Raw genomic sequence first — 25,724 nt, 5'->3', positions numbered from 1 at the left:
ACTTTCTAACCCTTTCCAAAGACAGTAGAGAGCTTGATGGCTAACAACCTAACAATGCATTCATACGGCAGTGTTTGCACCTTGTTTTCAATGTATTCTGTTTATATTTGCCTTTATCCATTGTATTATTATTTTGTGTTACTGCCTTCTGGCATTTTGTTCATCATTTATGTGTGGTGTGTTACCAGTTCAGTTAAAGAAACCCCTGTTTTAAGACTACCATAAGCATGATCATCAGAGCTCCTACTGAGTTCTAATAATGTTTTTTTATTAATTTTTGTATGTTGCAAAATTGCTATGATTCCTAAGAGGCAATAGAGTACCATTGCTACAGCAGCCAAAAAAACAGAAAAATAATGTGATAAATGGTATCCTGGTTTTACCCTTATAAAGTTGTTACAGTCGTGTGTTATTTAATTACCTTTACTTAAAACCAGGATTAAGTAGAATTGATTGATAAAGATTTGTTTTTTTTAGGACAGCAAGTAATAAATCATAGTTAACCATGCTATATAAGCCCTGTAAACCTGATTGACCAATCACATTGCTTGGCTGAAACTAAGAGGAGACACAGAATTAACAATGCAATGTTATTTCTGATCCGACGTTTAATTAGAATTGAATTGTGTTTTTGAAGTGCCTTGGATCAAGTGTTTTAGTTTTCCCTGCTAACTGCTTACAGGTAACCTCAGCCACTAACGGCTCTGCTGCGGAGTGCACGCTTGTTGAGGAGGGACCATGGAAACATGAATAATGGCAGCACAGAGATCCCCTGCTCCTGGGCTCCACAAGCTTTCCCATCTGGTGATAAAAAAGAGTGAATGAAAAAAAAGTCACACGAACAGAACTACTAATTGTTTTCTATGTAGATTAGTTTTCTTTTTTATTAGTCCCTTTGAAAGTTTTTGTAACTGTCTATCTGACTGATATATAATACTAATTCACTTAACCGTGAAATAATAACAGAGGTATACTTAGAGCACAATTATGTCCGTTTAGCATATACTTGCACAACATACTTCAAGGCTGGGGGAGGGAAGGAAGAGAAAAAAAAACGTAAGATAGGCTTCCCATAGCAATACATCTCATTTCTACATTTGTGGGAGGAGTTAGGAGGAGAGAGGAAGTGGCTGTGTAGCATGGGAAGTCCTGAGATTAGCTTTCAAGTTTCATTCAGGCGATTTATTATTCAAATGACAGAAGATAAATTGGAGGGAGAGCATTATTAATGACAACCAGCGTGACGTTTGTACACCAATCTTGACTCTCGTACTGTCAGAGATTTTAAAGTGCATCTGACTGAATAAGCCCAATATTAGCCTCTATGTCTGAGGTCCAGCACAACACTGTAAGGGTAGGGGGCCACAGTCATATTCTAAAGCACAAATTATACCACGAACGCCATGTTTCATCCCCCAGTTGTTTTGCTCTAAAGGAAAGGGACTTTTATTTCTTTATGTCACCTGTTGAGTGAGATGTAAAACGTGTGTGTGTGTTTGTGAGTAATAGAGAGAGAAGGAGATAAAGAGAGCAGGGGTTAAGAACATGACCAATTCAATTATAGGGACCAAACAGGCAGAAAATCAATCAACTCATAGAGGCCTTTGAACTGCCTCCATGACGTCACTCACAACACATTTTTCCAGAATCATTTTAAAACTGATTGGCACTGAAGATGATATTACCACATTTTCTGACAGACCCTCAAAGCTAATGAAATCACTGCCCTAAATATGCTTTCCCTTCTTCCAAAAGATATCTGTGATGCCAATGAAATTAAAAGAACATTAGCACCAAAATGACTATTGTCAAGACAAACAATAAAAAAGAATTGACAAATCTGAATAATTAGAAGCATAAAAAAGAGATTATATATAGAGCACAAATGAAGACAATGAGGATAATGTTCAGTCAGTGGCATAATCAAAGTCAGGCACATTAACCTTTCATGTCGATACTGATCATATTCCAAGTTCAAATGTTAGCTTTTGAAAACATAATAAGGGACTGCAGATACTCAGGCTTATTAAATCTTTTACACAGAAATAAAATATTGAAATCCTCAAATGTTTACCTGCTCACTGATGAGCCTCGTTAAAATGGCCTTCTTAAAGCACAAGTTTATAAAGCACTGACTCTGAAAAGGTTGACAGTTTACTGCAGTGTTGAAAAAGTGTAATTTTATAATATGATAATATACTGGGAAGAGAGTTTCCAAGCACACACAGGAAGCGCATATACATATTTCAAACACATTCCAGTGGTTTATCGATCCTCAACATGAGTACTCTCAGAAAGCACAGACACAGATATTACTGACAGAGTACACAAAGTGAGCCAGCAATTTTTTTTTAAGAGACAGAGGAAGAAGCATTCAGCTGTCAGATGGAATCTTGGCTGCACAAACAAAGATGGATCAGTGATCTTGCTCTTCCAGCTTCTTGTTTAGCCAGACATAAAAAGTAAACAACCATATATTCAACCACCAGAGCTCAAGACTGTTTCTACAACCCTAGATGCTGCAGCTGTGCGTCCATATGGGTGCAAAGATGTTTTCAGGAAACTCAGAACAGAACAATAGACACTTCACATGCGTTATTCCACAATTATCAGGTAGTGACAAAACCTCTCCTAGAACCAAATAGCTGAAAAAACACAGAAACAAAGCTGGACTACTGGCTGTTATTTTGTATTTTTTTAAGCTTATGTGCATAAGAGGTGAGACTTCTGTGATATGGCTGTGGATTTGATTTCTTTATCAGTATTGTGTCCTTCTCTCCTGTCTTGTTTCCTTTTATTTGTGCTTAATGACAACCTTGTCTTGAAGATGTTCACTTCAAACAAATGCCAACGTCAAATGCCAATTAAAGTAACAGTAGGGAACTTAACAAAAACAATTAGCGCAGCACTCTGTCTTTTAGTTCCCTGAAACACTTTTTTTTTTAAGCTCGGCTAACAGAAGCTTTGATACAACAAAGATTGCGCTTGGCGTTCAGCCGTAAACACTGCACAGACTGACGCACACCATACACACAAAAACAAGCATGCACACACACACATTCACTTTTATTTTCTTCAAATGCACACAAGCAAACACTCTTAAACCTCGAAGTCACTACATTTGTAATCGGTGAGCTGCAGAGCACAGCACTGACACCTCAACAGGCCCCTGAGCCTGACCTTTTGACCTTGTGATGTTCAGGAAAAGAAAAAAAGAATCTCTCCAGTGAGGAGACAATGTATAGTGCCATCGATGGGGATTGGGTGTTGAACCACTATTATGTTCAAACACACGGCTTTAAAAGCATGAATTAAATAAAAATGATGATTATTTTTTTGCACCACTATCTTAAAAGCATGATATTTGAAGTGCCTCGTTGCACTTTGTGTATATATTGTAGGTAACAGATGTTTTTTTCTTTCTTTTGATTTATTTTAGAGGGCGTTGAAATGGTAAATAGGAATATAGTTTCATTGCTGTGACATTTTTTAAATAATCCTCTAGAAAGAAATATATAATCTATGTCCTGAGTAAAATTAGATTAGACAAATGTATAGAGAGGAAATCGTGTAATAAATTGCTTGTTTTTTTATTCTCTAATAGCTGTTTACTAGTTGTTTTACTTACCTGTCACACACCAATATATAAATATCTTTTTTTTCATCTAATGTAAGCGTTTTGAATGTTTGTTCCATGGAGATATAAGCAGTGTGCATTCATTTTCATTGTACATAAATAAATATATAATTGTTCTGTTCAGTGGCGATGCAGAATTTATCTGAAATTACAGTGATCATGACGCAAACACTGTTTGCATGACAAAGCGAAAGAAAGAGAGCGAGAAAGAAAGAAAGATAGAAAGAAAGAAAGATAGCGAGGGGATGTTTTGGGTTTGAAAAAAAGGGGGCCAACATGAAATATATTTTGGTGGGAATTACTGTGATTAAGGTTTCTAAAAAGAGAGACAAATACAAAGGAAAAGGTCAAATGTGCCCTGTATGTAGGATAGAGTGAGAAATCAAATATAGCCTAGTGGTTAGATGCATTCAGAGGCCTGTTAGAGAGCAACACTCTTCAGGTCACTCATCTGAAACATTTTTCTCTTTTCAATGAAAGAAACTTGCTTTAGTCTCAGGCACCTTTGTTTACCAGGTGCATGACATGGATATATAGATCTTTTAGATTCTGTTACTCTGTCTACATGCCACAACTTCACACATTCGACCTCTGGCGTGCCATCAACATCATAGATGTTTTTTTAGAAATCGCATTCGGTAAACTGCCTTTACTCCACTTGCCTTTTCTTTGCTTTCTACACAGAAACGTTATCACCTGGAACTTGCCGAGCTAAATGGCACTGATAAAATGGAAAATGATTGACAGTATTTTAAACAAAAAGCCAGTTTATCTTTGAGCTTGTCCTTTTCTACTGCAATGTGTCTTTTTTGAAGAAACTCCCAAACAGAGCTGATGTCTCACTGTCTCACTCCTGCCTACAACGTGCTTTCCTGATCTTACTTTTCTAGGCCTTCCCTCTTTGTAAAGCTGTTGTAATATTGATGTAAAGGCAGAGAGCGTATATGTGGGGGAGAAACAATATTGAGAAAAAAATGGACAAAAAAAAAATACAGAATTCTTTACTTTGTCTATGGTATACATAAAAAAATCTGTTTCTACATATCAATAAGTGTTGTACCTTTGGTGTACATATACAAATATAACTAATAAATGTTGATTCATAACTAAATGGCTTTTTCACTGTGTGATTTTTTACATCTTCTCACATGATTCAAGAAATATATGTTATATAGCTTTTAGTGTAATTATAACTCCCAAACTGATCAATAGCATTAATAGATGCAAAATATAATTCAGGAAAATATCATCTATAATCATTTTGATTACTGAGGTAAGGGATGATGAATAGATGAAAATGGACAATGAACTGCTCATTGGCTATTTTTAAGTATATCCAGTCACCCTTGTCCTTTATGCTCCATCCCCAGAGCCACCAAAGACACAAGTAATTATCAACACTTTCGGAGATGCTAACAAAAATATCTGAACATTCATTATGCTCTCTCAGACCACAATGTATGAACTGCACACAAAACAGCCGGATCAATGACGTGTCCAACACTTTTGGGAGGTGTTAGGAAAACATAACATATGACTTTTTTCTAAAAATAGAAATGTGCGAGTAGCGGTTCAGTTGAATGGAAACAAGAGTTACTGTAGTATGACGCCGTACCATTATTAGGAATGCTACTTTTTATTTGATATCCAGTTTGGCATTAAACATTTCTGAAATAGTTTTTAAAATGAGGATTCTGCCTATGTGTTTAGAACTTAAGACTTGAGAAATAATGCACTTGTCAAGCATTTATTTTTTATGCAAATAAAATACATCTAAAAACATAGTATCTATAGGATTGTAAGAGTAAAATAAGCATTTTATGAAAAGATTGGCACAATCGGGTTTGAAAAAAGGCTTATTTTTTTATATAGGGCGGATGTTGCCTAGGGGTTAAATGGAAGTCCACCAATAAGATGGTCAGTGGTTCGATCCCCAGCTGTTGTCGACACACAAAACAGTAGACGACATGTCAAAGTTTCCCTTGGCAAGAAACTGAGGCATGGCCAATAGTATTGAAGAGTAGATAAGTTACATTGGATAAAAGTGTCTGCTGAGTGTAATGTAATTCTATACAGTCGTGTTTTCTGATTGTGAATATATACCCATTAGTACTGTATACATCCTTGAATCTTCACATAAAGAAATAAACTAATGCAAAATCTGAAAATACACTGCAAAACAATCAGTAATTATCAGAATCAGAATAATGGATTCTATATGAATCCCTTGTGATTGCCTCGCTGCATTTGAGCAGCTTGAGAGCAGTATTTAATGATTGAGCACATTGTACTCTGAATGCATGCTAAATAAGTGTCAATTGTGCTCTCTTCAAAGTTTGTCAATGAAGACAGCTTGATGCAGTTTAACACTCTATGCCATGGGAAACTTTCAAAATGGCCGTCTTTATCTAATTCTTTGTTTCCCACATGAACATGTTCTCGCATCACGACCCCGGTGCCATGGAAACTTCACTTCCTCCTATGTGGCAGCAATGTACACTCGCTTCCCACTGTCATGCCATTCACTCGCTCCTTTTTGTCTTCACACATACAGAGCAATCAGTAATTGAACACACCACATTCCTGCATATTTCTCTATACACATTTATTTTTGTCCATGACTTTACAAATTTTTTCAGCGACATCTTTAGTTAATTTTTCTTAAAACCTGCCTAAACTAGTACATTTGCTACTTCTCTTCCAAACAAATCAAAAGAGCAAAAGCAGGAAAAATACAAGAACAAGTCAGAAAAAAACAACAAAAAAACGTTGTATGTAATGCAGCATTTTCATACTGAAACCGGTAAGAATTAGCAGACACAATGAATAATACATTTCACCAATAAGAAGGTCAGTAGAAAAACTGCAGCATTTTGTTTACATGTTTAATGTACAGAGACTGTCACACTGAGGCATGGGCAATCACGCAAGCTTCATTCATCTCTCCCCCCCCCTCTGGAGCACATAGACGATGCTGTCACAACCCCTTTCTTATGAAGGAACCTTTACATTGCTTACGGCACATGGGCCCCCCATTATCATATGTGCCATGCAGTTTAGCATCTAAAGCTAGGGCGCTATCACGGTTGAGTTTTAACCCTGCATTCAAAAAATGATTCATGTATCCAGTTATTTATTTTGCTCTTTCTTTTTTTCCTCAATCAATGTACACACTGTGTATATAGTATGCATACAGTTTATCATATTCATTCTACTTATCCTCAGGATAACATTAGGGACTTAATTTCATCATATTTCCAACCCAAAATAAATCATTCCATATTAACTGACTTCCACCCGTTGTACTGTTTGGATGCTCGCTTACAATATGCACTCCACTTTGACTATTTCAAAAATCAATTTACAATTGATTACCTCTGAGGTATTGTTTTTCTATTTAAATAACTCTCAAAACATGACACAACCTTTATTTAAAAGGGATACAACGCCTCCTTTCTACCAAACAACAAAAAGCACTGGTGGCTATTGCTAAGGCAAAACATACACTTTATATACAAAGAACAAGAAAAAGGGAATAAAAGCTGCATAAATTAAGGTGGTGACATCCCCATTTGTCTTGAAAATGGCAACAACAAAAAAACTTTAGTCCACAGGCACGGCTGAAATATACACAGGGTTACAATAATAAGTACATAAATCAAAGAAATAAAACATTGAGGATTGTTTTGCTCAAAATGATGTGTTTTCTATTTGCAGTATCTCAAACAAAAATAACCCACTCATTAACTATTTATTATTTCCCATTAAGGCTAAAAGGCCAGATAATTTTAGGAATAACCAATTATATAAACAAAGAGAAGAGTCTGTCAACAATTAGTTTTCCATAAGACCCTCACCACCCCCTCCCTTTAAAACCCATCCCGTCATTAAACACAGAGACATGAGACACATTCACACACCCTGCATGATACCCCACAGTGAATGACGCTCCTAAACCGCCATTCAGTCCTCCTCACTAACCTGGCATACCAGACACACAAAATGCTGCACATGAAAGTCACACCCAGTGTACTTTCCTTGGACCATCTTTCTAAATATCAGACACCATTACTCAGTGTCCATCCAGTGCTGGCCACAAAAGCAGTTTTCACCCCCAGTGTTTGGAGCCCCACCCCGCCCTCCCGTCCGACTCCACCCTCCCCATCCTCCCCTACTTTTCCCCGTCTGCTTCTACACTCTCTCACGCCAGCTGTTCTTTATCTGGCGACTCCTCTAGCTTGATGACGGTGAACTCCTCCGTGTTGCCGTTCTCTGTGATCTTCTCCTTATTCATCAGGGTCACCATCTCCTGCTCTCTCTCCTGGGCGTGCGAGCTGGATGCTGATGCTGCAGCACCGTTGCCCTCGCCGCCATCTTTGGACGTGATCATCAGGGTCTGCTGTTTGCCACACCAACTGCAAGAGAATAATCAGACGTTCATTTTTTATTGATTTTTGTTTTGCCCTTCCCCAGTCTGCAGCGAAATATGTGAAAATTGACTATTGATTGCTCTGCACAGTAAAACACAGTATTGTTTATATCCAAAACAAGTTACATGACAGTATTAGTGTATGATAAAACAACAATTATCAAAGACATACCTCTTTCTTTTTACAACAGCTGCGCACACGAAAAGAATAGCAGCAACTGCAATAATCGCTACAAGGATAACCAGCCAGTCTGCAGGGAGCAATAACAAGCCATGAGTCGAGTATTAAAGCTGAGTCAGTAACACATATATAGTGGATCAAAACAGGAGTCAACTTGTCCAAAAATGGTCTTATTTGATTGAAATCCCTATGGCCTTCAGAGTCTTAGAGGTATGGGAAATGTGGTTCCTCACTTGATGAATCTCCGCCCTGGTCAGAGCCAGTAGGATCCGGCACCCGTCCTTTGCCCCTAGGATTTGGTTGTTCTGGTTGAGCTGAAAGTCAATACAACAAAGTTAAATATTTAAATAATTCCAGATACAGTAAACCCACGGCCGTTTTAAACACAGCAGCATCAACATAAAGAGTGCATTGAAAACGAAACACTGAATTCAACCTTCAAATTGATACCGAAGAGGATGTTTTTTAATTAAATTGCCTTTAATTGTGTATGCATGTTAATCTCTTTTTAAAGCTGCAGGCTTTGAGGCAAAACATACTGCAAGCTACATTATAAGTTGCTTTTCCTTAATGATTATTTACACATGATCGATGTTAAAGTTATTTTTTGTCTCAAATTCTAAATCATTTGATCAGCAAATTGAACTATATATATATTGTAAGGCCCTCAACTCGCGGTGAATACATCTAAAAGGCAAAATCACTGCGGTTTCTTTTTAAATAAATCCATTCCACAACTCAATCTAACACAAGGGGGCGTCATGTGTTTTAAAGTTACTTCAGTCCTCCAAGAACTTGTTGCATACAGCATGCTGTAAGTACAGTTTTAATATTTAAAAGCTCAAGTATCTGCATTTTATATCATTTCATATTCAGATATATAAAGGGTAAACAAAAGGATATTTGTGTCAGTTATAGTTGATCTGTGCTTGTGCTTTTCTTACATTCTATTGTGGCATATTTACCATCATGCCCCTCTTCAGTGGTTGCTTGTGTATACTTAGACTCTCCAACAGGGGCCGTCTGAGTGTTCTTTCCCTCTTCAGATGGCATCATACCAGATCCAAGGTCGAACTCCACAGTTGTTTCTTCCACGGCGGGGCCCTCAGTCGCAGTCTCTGGACTAGTAGTGGAGTCTGACAGCGTTGTTTCAGACCCCTCAGTAAGAGCATCTTCCCCAGGGGCTGCTGTGGGGTCCAAACCCTCACTGACAGAAGCATTCTCAGGTTTTGCAGTCGTCTCTTCCGGGCCTTCTGTTATTGACTCCTGAGGCTCTAGTGTGGCTAATTGGAGAATAGAGATGGTTATAAATGGTTACGGTCACAGGTTACTTTTGATATGTTTTGTGAGAGCATTAACCCCTTCCGACGTGCTCTGTGCAGTCTCACAATCTTAAGCACGGGTATCACAATAACAATATTACATCACAATATGTATACGGCTGAAGCAAATGAACTGAACAAGGTCTTCTCCGATCGTAGATAAATGTATTACAGAAAAGTCATGATACAGGTGCTACATAAGTATTAAGTGCAAAATAAATCCTGCTTGATGCATTTTCAACATCATGATATTTAACTCTTCTATTTTTTGATTTGAAACATTAAAACTATTGTGTTTTAGTAATGTTACTTGACAGTGCTCCTTATTCTTGCGAAAGCAGGAGTGTATGCCTCTCTTAGAAGGGGACTGTGTTAATGTAAAGGTTGTCAAATCTATGAAAATGTTTAACATATAACACACATTTTTTACCATGGATTCACAAATAATTTGTATTTAATTCCGAAATATCTCTTTAGGATGTTAAACAGCATTAAGCAGTATTCAAAGTCGCAATGAGACCAATCAAAGTGTTACTGCTGTTAATATATGATATAGGTTGTGCAGTTTAAAAAAAAAGAGGTCGTTTGTGGTACAGTGAGCGCTGATGTTGGTTTTATCTATAAAGGTGAGATAAACTGGTTACTAGACCAAGGTTCAGTTTAGTTCAGTTTTTCAGTTTACTGTAAACAAATCTTTAATATATATTGTAACAAAACAACACATGATGTAAACACAATAATGTGAGGCAAATCCTTACATCATACTAACCTTTTATTACAAATCTTTTTGTGCAGTTCTTCTCAGGCCCAACTAGCACATAGGGAAACAGGAAGTAGATGTTACCATAATGATCACGTAAATTGAAAGGACATTCTGTGTAATTTGTGTATCAGATTTAGACTGCAGTGGTGCAGTGTCACTGATGTCCTGTGGATTAAGTCACCTGTTTCATCATAGCAGTAGGCATCATAAGGATCATCAGTGTTTACAGATGTATTAATAATGAGGCCAGTCGTATTGTTTGCACAGTTTTCATGGGAGTCCTGTCTGAGGATGGCAATACTGGTATTGCTGGTCCAGCCATTCCTAAATAGACACAACAATATTATTATTAAAACTCATATTTTGACACATATTTGATTTGTAGCACAGTTTAGGATATGTGTTGCAGAATGTAATTTTTAAAATCTAAAAAAAAATGTCTCATACTAAAAACTGAAGTGAATCACACATCACACTGCTCAGAAATGTAGAGAAGTAGAGAAGATTTTGAAGAACAGTTTACAGTAACTGAAGTCTAGGGATGCCTACCACATGACAACAATTGGGTATCCGTATTGAAACACTGAAACATCTTCTTCCTCTTTTCTGGTTTTCCTGATAAAATGCAATATTGGACCCCCAAGTGTGTTTAAAGTTGAAGTCAAATTGTGGGATTTAATCATGAAGTCTGATTATTAATAACATTTTCCCTCTGACATTTAATACCAAAAGTTCCAGAAGTTAAAGCGTTGAAATAGCTAATTCTTGAGAATTTGGGTTTCATAAATATTTCAACATAAATGTCCTGTATTTCCTTTTATATAATTTAATTCAAAAATATATATTTAATAATCTTTAAAATGATTTAATCAAAAAATACTTGTTGAAAACAAATAATAAAAAATACTTATTGAAGAAAGGCTTTTAGTTTCACCTGCATGTCTGCATGGAGTTATCAAAGGCCTGCTGGACTTGTTCTTGACTGGCCAAGATGCTCTGCAGCTGCTCACACACCATTTTAGCCATGCCAAAGGTCAGAGCGTGACGGCTCTCCCCCTCAGCCAGAAATACCCGTGCAAAGCTGCAGCTGCGGGAATTCACTGTTGGGACAGAGAAAGAAAGAAAATACAGACTCAGTGTCTTATAGGATTCATCACTATGTACACATACTGTAGGGTGAGGGAGTGTCATTGCTTATGTTCTGTTAAACTTATAATGTTAAGACTAAAATTATGTATAGGCAGTAACAGAGAACCGCAGATCGACTTTGAATTTGGCTACAGCTATATTTGGATGACATTGGAAACTGTCCAGGTCAGTCTAATAACTGAATAACATGTTTCTTTCATTTTGTTATTAGGATTCCTCGTAAATAAATATAAAAAACGTTTTGAGGAAACGTTTCAGTCAGTTTCCATTGTGCTAACAAGTTTAGCCTTATTAAAATGCCGCCCAACATTGCCCTAACAGTGGTGCACGAAGTGTCTCACATGTGATGCTCAGCTAATTTGCTTAAGTTTTCTTGACTAAACAATGTTATGGTTGGAATTGGCAAGAAACTGTTTTCTGAGTTTAAACCCCGGGGGATTTTTTCCTGATATGAGCAGATGATCATTTGCATTGAGAATGAAAGAGAGCAACACCACCTGGGAAGAGTCTTGCGAAATGGGACACATTTTTAACTGTGACTTTGTCACTATGGTGAAATCTCGATGACCTCCTCTCTCATAGAAGAAAAGCTACTGAAGGTCTGTCAAAAAACAAAACATAAATACTATTGCAGACACAAGCACCTGTTTGCTGCTTCTTTAAATGCACTGCCATGGTGACAGATGCACAGGAAGTGACAGATCTTTCATGCAAAGTCACACAACTAAATACCTTGTACAGGAAACACATTTTGCAGAACTTTCATACTTTTTTCATCAAGGAAAATAAAAATATATATCATCTGATAAACTGTTTTTTCTTTTTTTCTTGGAGGACGAATACAAACCACACATAAAATAGACAGTTTATAGAAATTTGTTAAAAGTAGATAACTTTTTTTTAACAGATTAGATTATGGTAAAAAAAAAAGCCCCCAGTATTTTTCCACTGGTTGTTATGAGTAAACAGAGCACTCGCAACAGCAGGAAGTTGAGCTTTCTGCTGTGGCAGTTGAACAACTAGAGTTAGTGCCAACACTTTGCCAGGGAGTTTCAGTGTACACACACCCACCCACCCACCCACCCACACACCCACACACCCACCCACCCACACACCCACACACCCACACACACACACACACACACACACACACACACACACACACACACACACACACACACACACACACACACACACACACACACACACACACTCACACACACACACACACACACACACACACACACACACACACACACACACACACACACACACACGCACGCACGCACGCACAGTATCCCCTGAAAGTGAAGGGGGTGAATAACAAGACGACGGTCCTGGCCTTGCAAACCTGCACATTGGGATCAAAGGCGGCTTACCGTCAGTGAGCTGAAAAGGGGACCGACATGAATCTGAGGCGCAATCATTAGTATGCAGAGGGAATGGCCATGGGTGTCTTTATAGAGTTGAGAAGCCATGCTATGCCAAGGCACTGTCTCTCCCAATGGCTCCATTGTCACCTAATAGAGTTGAAACCAAGGATACTGCATAGTCTCGGTGTACCAAACCTGGGAGAAAGGGAGCTTTAACACAGCGTCTTGCCAGAACCTCCAGCTGCACCACAAGTAATAGACAAGCCTGACTCTCTATTGCCTCACCTCCTCCCTTTTCTTTTCACTTGTTTTCTCTCATTACCCTCTGTTTGTCTACGGCAGCAATAAAGTCCAAATGACCCCCCACATGCAGGTGTGCAAACACACAGATGCACTTGAACGTTGGCGGATAATTTCTCAACCTTTGTAGAGCCATGACACAGCATAGTCACATAGTATATCATAGTATGCGGAATATGTACATGTTGAAAATAATAACACGCAATATCGGATTATTTATCCTACTGATCTTTTATCTGCATTTTTCTCTTTACTCAGAAACACCTTATTCAAAAAATTTCACATAATGTGGTGCGGAATTCTGTGCTAGAACAGAGAGCGTGCTGTTTACGTCCTACTACTACCGTAACGTCCTTTTAGCCATAGTTCATCAGCTGGTTCAGAGAGAGCCCTTGTCGCCCGTCACTCCCACAATGCTCCAGTGTCCTTCATTATCACACCTGAGTGACGCTGCCCACTCAGCAGTTATGTCTTTCCCTCCGCTGGTCACAACAAAGGGCAGCTGGGCCAGTTGGACAGGTGAAACTTGAGATATGGGGGAAATATATTTGTGAACACACCCACCCACCCACACACACACACACACACACACACACACACACACACACACACACACACACACACACACACACACACACACACACACACACACACACACACACACACACACACACACACACACACACACACACACACACACACACACACACACACACACACACACACACACACACACACACACACACACACACACACACACTCACAATATTACCTGAAGGTCAAAAGGACTCTCCCTATCTGATTTTCTTTCTAATGTGCCATTTCCTCTCTCACCTACATCAGAACAGGCATGTGCACTTGTTTATTTTCTCTATTTTATACATGTTACCATTCAAGCTCTCAGTTAAGGAATAAGAAGGTTTAAATTGATCCAAATAGGTGATATGTGATAAGAAATATGACCAAGAACATCCTTTTCAAACATGTGAGGATATAGGCGACGTAAAAACATTCCTGTCACAGTAGAAGTTAGTCATTGGCTGTTCTTTTAGCATTTTAATGTATTGGGTATATAGGTCGTTTAGGCACAGACTTTCTGGCTAAGAACTGGGAAGCATTTATGAAGCTATGACCATGTGTTATCATCTGTTTAGTCCATACACAGACATGTAGAAACAACACTTGGGAAATTGCCCAATTAGCTGTTTCGTTCTGCTTTCGATCATTATGCTTTGACTTGGAAGTCTTGATAAAATGGCCAGATTAGAGAGACTCAAGTTCTTGGACAATCATAAGAGGCCTGTCAATAGAAGGGCTCACGCTATATTGCACTTAAGGACCATCCACTCCTGAAATGATTTTATTGTTTCGTTTTTCTTTGCCCTCAGGGTGTCTTATCCCCTTAGGAGGACTAAGAGATGTCAAAAATATTTCTCTATAGCAACAGGAGTCCTATTTATGGTAACCTATATAGCCTACACAGTGTCTTGTTTGCAGTACTGTGCAATAAGGGACCTCTTCCTCTTCTACCAACATGCCTTTTTTTGCTTAAACCTAAGTATAGATCCGATGTAATCTGCTGCTATGCCTGATGATACAGTGACTATGGAAATCAGTCATGCAGAAAGATGTGTGTATATTACAGAGCTCTTTCTGAGCAGTTTTCCCATGAACACAAAGACTTTAGGACATATGATAAGGTGAAGAACACAGGGTTAGAGAGGCTATGAGCATGAAACTCACATAAATGTTTTAAAAAGTAATAAGGAGCTTTAACAGCACACAAAGAGATAGACAAAACATGAAATAAAAGCACCCCTGCACAACTTAAGACCAGTTCAATCAATGTCGAAGGCTAGGGGTAAAGAAAAGAACATTAAAAGAGCAGACAAGTTGTGCAGGATATTGGTGCCATTTGGGTGGTTGGTTTGTAGAGGAGGTGCGATGGTAGAGAAGGGAAACACGTGTCTAAGAGTCTCAGGTGGCAGGATATTGGTACTCACTAGCCCTCTTTGTCAGGGCCCAGTCCCAGCCAACAGGGCCCCTGACCACCCCTCACCTTGAAACATGACACTGGCGCATGCAGGAGGGGTCGTTACGCGCCAAGGAGGCAAATACGGCCATATTTGAAGGAAGTCCAGCTGTAAGGTTGGCCCGAGTGCATTTAAGTTGATGTATGTATGTGTGAGAGAGAGAGAGAGAGAGAGAGAGAAAGAGAGAGAGAGAAAGACAGAGAGAGAGATAGAGAGAGAGAGAGAGAGAGAGAGAGAGAGAGAGAGAGATACTAGAGGAAGTAGGTCTCCGATTCGCGGTGATGGTAGTAAGAGGAAATCTGCAGTTGATCTCTTTATAGGAAACTCAAAAGATACAAGAACACTACGATCGCAATAAGATAACGTTAATGAGAGCTTTGGACATTGGAAAGCTCTGCATATGTTGTCATTCTGAGCATGAATTCAAATTGGAAAGTTCATCACAGATAGTACAACTCTACAGTCTAATGGACAATTTAATTATGTAAATGCAAAGTATTAACATTTAAATCATACCAAATTCAGTTTTATTACACTAAAGCAGGGTCATAGTTTCAAATGAATTCCAATGGATGAAATACATTTATTTAATAACTTTGGGTGGGGGGAGGGGCAGGATTAATTTGAATACCACTTAGGGCATTTTCACTCCGTTTACCAGTCAAAACTTATTTTGTTCTCAGGCAGAAGAATCCTATGTTGAATCCTATAAGTGTATGTGTGCTATTGGTGGGCAGACAGTCAGCATGGTCAAATCAGTCCCCTAAATCTTCTCTTGGTTAAACATAATCCTAACCCCAGCCCTAATCCATAGCTGGACAGGCCACAAGTCCAAGAGTGCTGCTCTTAATGATGTACTCTGGACAAAAAACATCCACAGGTTTAAGGTTCAAGTAACATCTTGACCAGGATGAGGATGAGATGAAATCACCACAGGACAGCTCTAGCCAGACACCAATTATTCTGGAAACTCAGGCACAGTGATATACAAACAAATGCACACATAGAAAAGCTCACAACACATGTTGAAGCACAGGGAGGGGGGGTTGCCCCATCTCCTACCTCTTCCCACATACAGTGCATTCAAGCTGTTTAACCAGCCTCTTATTTGCCTTTAAATACTGGTCAAATGTATGGCCAGATGCCGATGGTTCTTTGGCACAGAGACAGAAGGAGTCTTTGTGAACAACCATACCAACACCTCCTGGGAACAAGCCAGACGAACCCAGACCTGTTTGATTCAGCACCTACTTCACCTCCAGAGAAATATCGCTCCGAGCAACAAATCCAATCAAACCTTACACAGAAAGCACATGTGAGACAGAGAGGAGAGGGGGAGATATTGAGGGGGGCTAGAGCGATTACTGAACATCCTTTGTGTCAGAGAATAAAGCATTAAGCGTGGCGGCACAGCTAAAAAGGGGAACAAAATACCTCTCTATTTCTGCTTCTACCTGTTTGTGAAAGCTACACTTATTATCCTAACGTATGATAAATAAGGTTCACTTCCCAGAGTGTAAATGTGTGTGAGACAGAGAGTGAGCAAGAGTCTCCTTTGTGTCTGTCACGAGACTGCCAGACGTAAGCCTGTCTGTGCTGGTGTAGCACGCGCTCTCTTGCCGGCATCCACTCATCCACTCTACAAGCAGCAGCAGTAGAGCAAAGCCTGTCTTTTGCTGTCTACTCATACTCAAGTACTCAACAGGCTCAAAAGGAGGAACACACATTACAATAAAGTCCCTTAATCATAAAACAGAGAAATGCCAGCGGGGAAAATGTAGGCAGAATAAGGTACAAAAATAAATAAATAAAAGAAAATAATCCCCAAACAAAGAGCTCTCCGCTAGTCAAAGGCACAGTGATCTCACCTTGAAGTTGTTCGGACCTGGAGGAGGCCAGTAATCCGAAGGTGACCCCCAAGAGAAGCGCCCACATCCTGGGAAAAAGTGTCTGGCGATGGCTGGGTGAATAACTGGAAGTAAAGGTGTGTAACTGTTCTCCTGTGGTCCTGTCTTCCCTCTGCCAGAAGTGAATGGTGGTGTGTGTGTGTGTTTGTGTGTGTGTGTGTGAGAGTGTGTGTGTGTGTGTGAGAGAGAGAGAGAGAGAGAGAGAGAGGGAGAGAGAGAGAGAGAGAGAATGACTGAATGAAAGAGCAGTACACAAAAAAAGGAAAGAGAAGAAGACTGTCACTGTGGAGGGAGTTGCTGTGAGTGTCTGGTAGCTGCTGGAGCTGACTCAGACTTTGCCCCAACTTTTCTATTCTCTGCCCGAAAGAGACCAGTGGTACGCACACAGAAGGACACGAGTGGTTCATGTGAGCACACACCCATCTGCCTCTCCCTCACTCGCCCCACCTCCCCTCCCACCCCACCTCACACAGTTTCCTCTACTGCTCTTTCTCTCCCGCCTTCGCTTCTACATGTATTAATGGTAAAGAAGAAGGTGATCTCTCCCTCTGTCTGGCTGCTTATCCTCATTTCCCTCCTTCACCGTCTCCCACTTTAGCCCCCCTCCCCACCCCACTCCACCTCTTCCTCTTTTCATGTTCCTTACAGCAACAGTTTCTGAGAGCCCATCTGGTCTTTTGTTCAGTCCTCTCCATTTTCAATTAATCCGATTTTCTTGTCTCTCTTGTCCTTCTGCATTGCTGTATGTCTCAGTGTGATCCTGTACCACAGTTTAAAAGAGGTCACATCCATTTCAAAGTGAAACACCTCGTCCTCCAAGTTTGTATTGATCCAAAACATTGATGGAAGCAAATGCTAAACATACAGAAATGTTTGCACACTTCTCTCTGTCTAGCATCTATTTATTTTACCAAAAGAAAAGCAAGCTTCACCATGCTTTTTTCAGACATTTGTCTAGTATGTAGTTGGGATGACACACATGATGGTTCGTAACATCGGTTTCAGTTATGCTTCAAGCTTAGGAGCCCAGTCAGAGAGAACCATAGTCAATGCTATCTGCAATATCTCAACTTCCTTCCTTTTAACTCACATCATGTGAAACATCTCTTCACCCTTAACTCAGGGTTTAACATTTCACTTCAACAGGTGACAGATGGAGTCATCTCAGGTTACAGGAATCTTCCCCCAACGTTAGCATATCTCATGTGATGTGTGCAATGTCTAAAATAAACAAGTTTGTAAAGAATGTGTGACTGCTGCTCTGTATATATGTAACCACACATTACAATTGTATACGATTGCTCAGCATGGCCAGAGATGTTGTTGTCATGGGGACAGCAAATGAGCAAACAGATGTGACCTGTTATTTCAGGTGAACACAGTTATTATTCCACTCAGCTGCTTATGGCAATGAAATGACTGAATTTCCAGCTCATTTAGCCTATCAGGAAGGGACAGATTGGGAAATACAGGGTAATGGGTAAAACTAAAAATCATTAAAAGAGATTGTATAGATATGCTTCTTTACCGGATACACGCCTGAAGTGTGAAACACAGGAAATGGAAATGTACCAGAGTGAGTGTCTACAGTCACTTTGGCACAGTAATATACTAATATAGCTAAATACTAATGTCAAAATACAAACATGTTCCAAATGACAACCTTTTATGCTGATTTGAGGTGAACCATCTAATAGTTGTTGTGATTTGACTCAAAAGCAAACTTTTCAATTTCATGGTGTGGCTAATGAAAGAGTCAAGGGATCAGATAGCCAAGGTTAAAAAAGGTGAGGCTTAATAATGAGTCTGCCAAAACAGGAAGCCACTTAGATTTTACAAAGCCATTTTTACTTGAGGTTTGAGGTTCAGCATCATAGAAAACAACTGTCCTCCGGCTACCCGATGATGAAGAGTAGAATACCACTGTGAAATATCGTGTAGTTATTTTTTCCATCAAACCTGTTACTGAAACCTAAAATAGCTGTTGATGGACAACAGATAAAAAGGTTTTCCTTCAACAAACTTTATTAACTATCATCACTTACTTTTGAATGCAACACCTGGAAACCTTTAATGTTCATACAGAAATAACACCAATAAACAATCTAATAGTTGTATATTTCAGTCTTGACCTAGGTGATGGACCAATCAAGTGACCAACAGACGAACATCCCTAGAGCCAAGTCACCAGCATGATATATCCCTGAACACAAAGGTTGCTATCAAAGCCCTAAACACTAACACCGTCACACAGCTAATAGTGACAAATGCAGGAAAAGGAACTAGTGGGATAATTGCGGAACAAAACAGATAAACAAACAATGTACTTCACACAGATGATCAGGACTAAGCACTTGACTTCCCTTCTCAAACAGCTAATCTAGTTTGGGAATAAACTACTTTTTGCATTGATAAAATAAGGACATAAAAAACATAGAGATCGGTTTTTTGGTAAACTCAAAGACTAAGATTTAAAACTGTCGTACTGACTTCTGGCTATGATTTCACGCACAGATTCAGATACATTTAACTTTTCTGACACCCAACCACACAAGTAATAAATGTCAAAAAGAGAAGGGAGTATCAGATAGATTCACACTTCCTAACCTACAAATACAAGTCACTTCCTGTTTTAGCTGTTGCCATAGTAAAACTTCTTTATAGTGCAAAACATGAAGAAACAAGCATCTGTAGTCTGCATATAGGAAATCCAATGAAGATTGTAACTACTGTATATTTGGGTTACAGTTTAGTTTTTTTCTTGTCAACCACATTAATTTCCCCCTGTGTTTGGCTATAATAATACAGTTGGCCTTGTCTTGCTTGTAATAGTAGTTTATCTATGATATGAAGACTAGTGTAAATATCCACTAAGTCCACTCTGATAACATACAGTTTATAACAAACCAATTAAACAGTATAAGTGAAATTCTGGGTGGGATAGGATAATGAAAAAGAGTGTAAGTGCCAAAGAAGCAATTAAGAATGAAAAGTGATTATTCAGCCTTCATTTAGTTTCCCTCTCAGAACAAGCTCTGTCCCAGTTTCTCTCTCTTGAGAAACAACATTGAGCCAAACTGAAAATAATCCCTAAATGAATAGTTGGGTGAATGTGTAACATGAACTGTGATTGATAAATCTCTTTTCAAACAGCCAAACATACACACATGTAGGCAAGAATAAAAAAGGTGAATTATGGTCAACACTTGAGCCAGGAGGAATGCACAAACCTCTCGATCATTGTCAGTCTATAGAAGTAAATTAAACTTGGACTCTGTTAGCATGAACATGATCATGTGGTCGGTCAGATTCATGTGTGAAATGGCTTTGATATAACATGTAAAGAAAAACCCAAGATGATTAAAGCCTATCTGTAACCTAACAACTAATCATAAGGGGTCAGGGTTATTATGTTGCTATCTTTGCTGTTGCAACGGGACAAAAAAACAAAAACAGAAGGTGAACAGCTGTAAATTGGGCATGAATGAGGCCTAAATTAAACATCAGACTGCTGAGTCAACTAATACTCATCCAGCTCGGAACTCGTTTTTTCCATGATAGCTTTTCGGTGAGGACGCCCACATACGCTCTCTCCAGAAGCTCTTGTGGTTGGATATACTCGTGGTAATGGCTGAATAATGACTCCTCCTCAGCATTCCTGTTAGGTGACGTCCCTTTTTCCCTCAGACCAGCGCAGTCACTGGTTTGCGACTAGAAGAGTTTGCAAGATGTCCATATAAGTACAGAGCAGAGACATGAAATCAATCATTCGCATCCAGTGAATATGAGTGTTTACACAGATGTGGTTTGATGCTTAAAACGACATAGTGTGTTAGCTGAGGATAAAGACAAAATTAAGTTTCCAAACATTTTTCTCTGATCAACCAAAGTAGAAAAAACATGTAAGATGTTAAGTATTTATCAGATCAATGTTTTTGATATCTTCTTGACACTACTTCCTTTACAGTCAATCAGAAGAAGATCTATGTTTACTCAAACGCTAGGGTCTCTTCGGAGGTGTATGAGGTCGTCAGAAGGGGTGTGCACTTGTTGTGTATATGTGGCCGATAGATGAGCTCTGCCTCACCCCCCAAATGTCGTCCCAGGCTGAATGAGCTGTCCTGGCATCATGGTACCATGAGTGGACTGCTTCAAAAGGCTGGGCTTTGTACAACAAAAACAAACCAAGAGCCTCGCTTGTGTTTGGGTGCTCGGACAGCAGAGTGAGTGTGTTTAGTCAGTGAGTGTCACAAAGCACTGAATAGCCATCTGGGTCGGACTCTCAGTCAGCACAGTGAGGTTCAGCGCCAGTGATCTCATATGTTAAGTGTTTGCAGATGTAATCCGTTTCAGAAAACTCAAACAGGATGCCTTATGTTGAGTGTTAAAAAAAAGGGATTTTTTTTTAAGACATGAAAAGACATTTACACAGTAGGAGGAAGTGGAAGTGCATTATACAGTATAGGGAGCAAGGTCTGCCTCGCAGTTAAAAAAGGACTGAATAGAGCAGTGCTGGGAGCAGGGGAAAATGGGGTGACCAGAGGAAATCCTGTCAACAATGGTTGAACAAACTTGAGCGTGAGATAATGTGGATGAGAGCAGGCCTCTCACCAACCCTGGTGATCATTCAGCCTGCTCACAGAGGGGAAATATGTGTCTGTGAGATCAAAAGGGACAGGGAGAGACCCCAGAGAAAGAGAAAAATCAGATGAAAATGGGAAATATTTAGATGATACAATAATAGGGTTTCTTTGATTATTCATTAAGTGGTCCTTGTTTTTCCTCCCCAACACTACCCTCCTTGAAAAGACAGACGTATAATAATTTGGGTAACACTTTATATTAAGGTACACAAATTCCCCATCAACTAGTTGTTAATATGCATATTAGCAGTATATTGGCTCTTTATTAGTCATTATAAAACACTTATTAATGCCTTATTCTACATGACCATATTCTACAAGTAATAGGCCATTAGTTGAGAGTGTTTCCTCCAAAACTCTCTAAATTAGTGCTTATATATTGCAAGTAAGGAAGTTGTATAGGCTACATGAGTTTTGGTCTTAATATGAGCTGCTCAACATGGGCCTAATAAGGCAGTAGTACCACAAGAATAGTAATTCTCCCATAATAACACTGAACAAATATGATCTATTTTTATGTAAGACATGAAACTACAAGTGTTAATTGTGTCTAAATAACAAAAAAGTTGGTATTTCTATCTAATAATATGTTTTGGGGTATTGACAGTTCAGCTACCAATAATAAGGTGATATTGACCTATATGTTTCATATTTGCACATTTATATTTTTGTAAAATGTGTACTGAAGGGTAGACAGGAAACCGGGTAGCCTACGGGAGGTATGAGAAAGTGAACTGAATTGTATGGCAGTAGACTGCTACTAATTTCCCCTATGCAGCCTGAAGAGTAAAAGGGTCAAGCCCTTCAGAAAGCAATGACTGTAAGTGTAAGTGCAAGCCTTACACTTACACTGTAAGGATTAATAACATGTATTGTGTTTATGTGATGACATTTGGAGATGTTTAAACTAAATGAGAAAATGTGTTAGCATTCGCGCTAACGTAAGCCAGCGCCGTATAGACTGAGAGTTACGTCATCTCCGTTCACTCCAATGGACCACTTTTTTACAGCAATGGCGGATCGTGGAGCCTCTCAATCGTTCCCCGGAAGTTAGCGCCAAGGCTAGCAGAGCTGTAGAGTTGCAGCATAATAGACCGTTCGTGACGGACTTTTAAAGGTAAGAAGAAGTTTAAAGATTTATATTGCGGATATTATCAGTACATCTGATTCAAATTAACATGTGTATTAAAGGATGTCAGTGGATTATCCCTAAATTAGTAGATTTAGGGAACGTTTACAGATAACAGATAAAGCTAGGATACCGGATCAAGTTAGCAACACACGTTGAACAGCCTTTTAATTGTAAATTCCGTTCTCTTAATGTCATTTCGTCCAACGTTGTTGAATTAGAAAAGAGGGGCTTATAAACGGGATTGTATGCGGGGGTGGAGGGAGTTAAATATTAGATAAATATAACTTTTTTTTTGGTGATTCCTTCTTGGCTCTTTAATTTTCTCTTTAATCTTTTTAATAGATCTGTTTGACTGGCTGCTGGTTCCCTCGTATGCTGACTGGCTGCTGGTTCCCTCGTATGCTGACTGGCTGCTGGTTCCCTTGTATGCTGACTGGCTGCTGGTTCCCTCGTATGCTGACTGGCTGCTGGTTCCCTCGTATGCTGACTGGCTGCTGGCTGAGTGGGTGGTGTCCACCCTCCCTGTCTCTCCTCACTAGCCATGTCCTCTCTTTCTTCACCCTCACTTTCCTTTCTCTCAGTCTCCTCATCCCTTCTTCCCTCAATCTTTGAGACTAATGTAAGTAGAAGACATGGCACTGTAGATTTTTGAACATTTAAAATATTATACCACTTAAAAATAAGAAATATGACTTTTGTTACTAAGAGTTCATACTTATTATACCTGTGTCACCTTTCACACTATAGCTGTGATCATGAGCTATGGGCTTTGTAGATACAGGTCCCGGGGTGAATCGTGGTGCAGGGGCCCTTCTCTTTTTGACCACAGGGCGATGCACGAAGATGGTGGGTATAGCCTCTGCTCTCAGCCTAGTCTTGCCCTTTGTTGTCTTGACAAACTGGTCTGCATCAAAATGTGCCTGCGGAGTGACTTGAGGTTACTTCACACACAGAACAACTCAGTTTTGTCTGCCCACATACATATTCCATAGTGGTTGAATACACAGTATTAGGAAACACTTTATACTTACTGGACATGTTATACTCATTACATACTGTATATAAAATATGACCAAGAATGTGAGACAACTTTATAGAAATTCATATCACATCTGTTACTGATGCCATTTGTCATACTTTGTTAAACTCACAAATAATAAAGTTCCATAACTTCAGTTGGGAACAAAGACCACACCTTATCTCCCCAAGGCAATTTCCCATCCAATAGGTGTGCTATATAGGTGTGCATAACCCTTTCTCCTGTCTGTTACTCCCTCTTTCAGCACAAGAACCAGAGGGGGATTCAATGGAGCCTGAATACCTGCACTGAGACCCTCCGCCTACACCCTGAGTCTCAACTCCCTGTTTTTTTGTATTAAACAAAACATTAAGCTTTCCCAATGGTGTGGTTTTCGTTTTGTGAAAAAGTGCAAATGCAGTGTTTGTATATTAATTACCTCACATATTTTTTTGCTGTTGGTCGTGAAATTGCTCCTGCCGACTTGAGCCAGCCATTTTTTCCTCCGCTCTTTGTCAGTGGGGAAGCCGTACATTCGTACTCCTTTCTCTGAGCGATTTGAGCATCCCCAGGCAGCACAGCAAACCATGGTGGCGACTAGGAGGCAGCACAGCAAACCAGGACAACACGGAGGAAAAGGCACAGACAAACTGCATGATATGCTATTCAATGTTTATTGAATTCCATGTATTTGCAATGGATGTTCCTAAAACAACACATTTAACATCATCATCATCATGCTGCTGCTGCTGCTGCTGCTTGTCCTTTGATAGTCACCTGTCGGTCTCCTGTCCTTTCTGAAAGCCATAAAGATGACATTAGTCCTTTAGATAACTTGTGTCCTCAATTACCATGGGATTACTGAAACTACCATGAATTTAAGAAAATGGTAGAAATTAATCTAATCTGAATTTTGAAGCATTCCTTCAGATCCCCTCGCTCTAAATATATCAATAAACATTAGAAAGAGATGCTCCTGACTACCATACAAGTTTAAGAAGATAATATTGGTTTTAAAGAATTCATATTCTTGCTATAAACAGCAACAGGCTCTTTAACCAAGGCACTGTTAGCCTAACATGTAAACTAGTTGTTCACACTAATCCTAATATTATCACTTAATATTAGCAAATTCTATTTTATTTTTTAAAACATATTGATGTAAATACATACACATATCGATTTGTTGTATAAATATTGCAAATCAAAACCTTTATTAACTAATAATTACCAAAAATCGTAGTTCTATCTCCTGTTATCAATGCATTCACATTGCCCGCCATGAACTTCCGGGGAACGATACTCGTCTGCATGAACCACGTGACGATAACCGTTTTTGGACTTCCGCTGTCGTAACTCTTCTATCTATATGGCGCTGGCGTTAGCCATACTAGCCTGTAGGCCTATAGCAGGCATCCTCAAAGTCCGGACTCCGGTCCGGATCCGGACCGAACGACAACTGTCTCTGGACTCTGAGCGAAATTATACTTTTCATATGTATTATCTGTATTATCTGTGTTATTTTTGAGACAACGCAACGAGTCAAAATTCTCCGCTGTGTACAAACAGCGCTCTATCTGTCTGTCTGTCTGTGTGTGTCTGTGTGTGTCTGTCAATGCATTGGTCCAATCACATTCAGCATCCCGTCAGCGTTTTTTCCCCCCCACCAACACTCTGCGAATCAGAGGCACAGTAGGGCGGGTCTTCGCGGAATGCGGGTGGGAAAAATGTGTGTTTAAAAAAAAAAAAGTCAGAGCGAGAGTTAACAGCTCATCTAGTTGCATCTGTACTGTAGCTAGCAGCCTAGTTTCACCTACCGGGGACCCCGGGGCGGCAT

The 25,724-nt window shown here is 39.4% G+C and overlaps 2 protein-coding genes across 5 annotated transcripts in view; one reads left to right on the top strand and one right to left on the bottom strand.

The window, feature by feature from the left end:
• Positions 1-4,748, top strand: part of LOC307039247 (excitatory amino acid transporter 2-like) — a 31,458-nt gene extending 26,710 nt beyond the window's left edge. For all 3 annotated transcript variants that reach the window (XM_079681123.1, XM_079681124.1, XM_079681122.1), the window contains exon 11: positions 683-4,748. In XM_079681123.1, the coding sequence (XP_079537249.1) occupies positions 683-686 (4 nt within the window). In that variant the 3' untranslated portion in view covers positions 687-4,748. The remainder of the gene's footprint in view (positions 1-682) is intronic.
• A 1,475-nt stretch (positions 4,749-6,223) lies between these two features.
• On the bottom strand, positions 6,224-17,490 carry cd44b (CD44 molecule (IN blood group) b). 2 transcript variants are annotated; one of them, XM_079681126.1, is made up of 8 exons: positions 17,056-17,490; positions 11,267-11,432; positions 10,514-10,656; positions 10,339-10,380; positions 9,192-9,530; positions 8,481-8,561; positions 8,239-8,317; positions 6,224-8,052 (listed from the first exon to the last, which is right to left on the bottom strand). In XM_079681126.1, exons 1-8 carry the CDS (start codon positions 17,120-17,122, stop codon positions 7,839-7,841), a joined length of 1,131 nt encoding a protein of 376 aa, XP_079537252.1. In that variant the 5' UTR covers positions 17,123-17,490; the 3' UTR covers positions 6,224-7,838. The 2 variants fall into 2 exon arrangements, with proteins under 2 accessions (XP_079537252.1, XP_079537253.1); XM_079681127.1 differs by having other exon boundaries at positions 9,213-9,530; positions 17,056-17,488.
• Between the last annotated feature and the right edge of the window lie 8,234 nt (positions 17,491-25,724).

The sequence above is a fragment of the Notothenia rossii genome (genome assembly GCF_949606895.1).
Source record: "Notothenia rossii genome assembly, chromosome: 5".
In the NCBI taxonomy this organism is placed as follows: Eukaryota; Metazoa; Chordata; class Actinopteri; order Perciformes; family Nototheniidae; genus Notothenia; species Notothenia rossii.
This window is presented reverse-complemented; position numbering and strand designations above follow the sequence as displayed.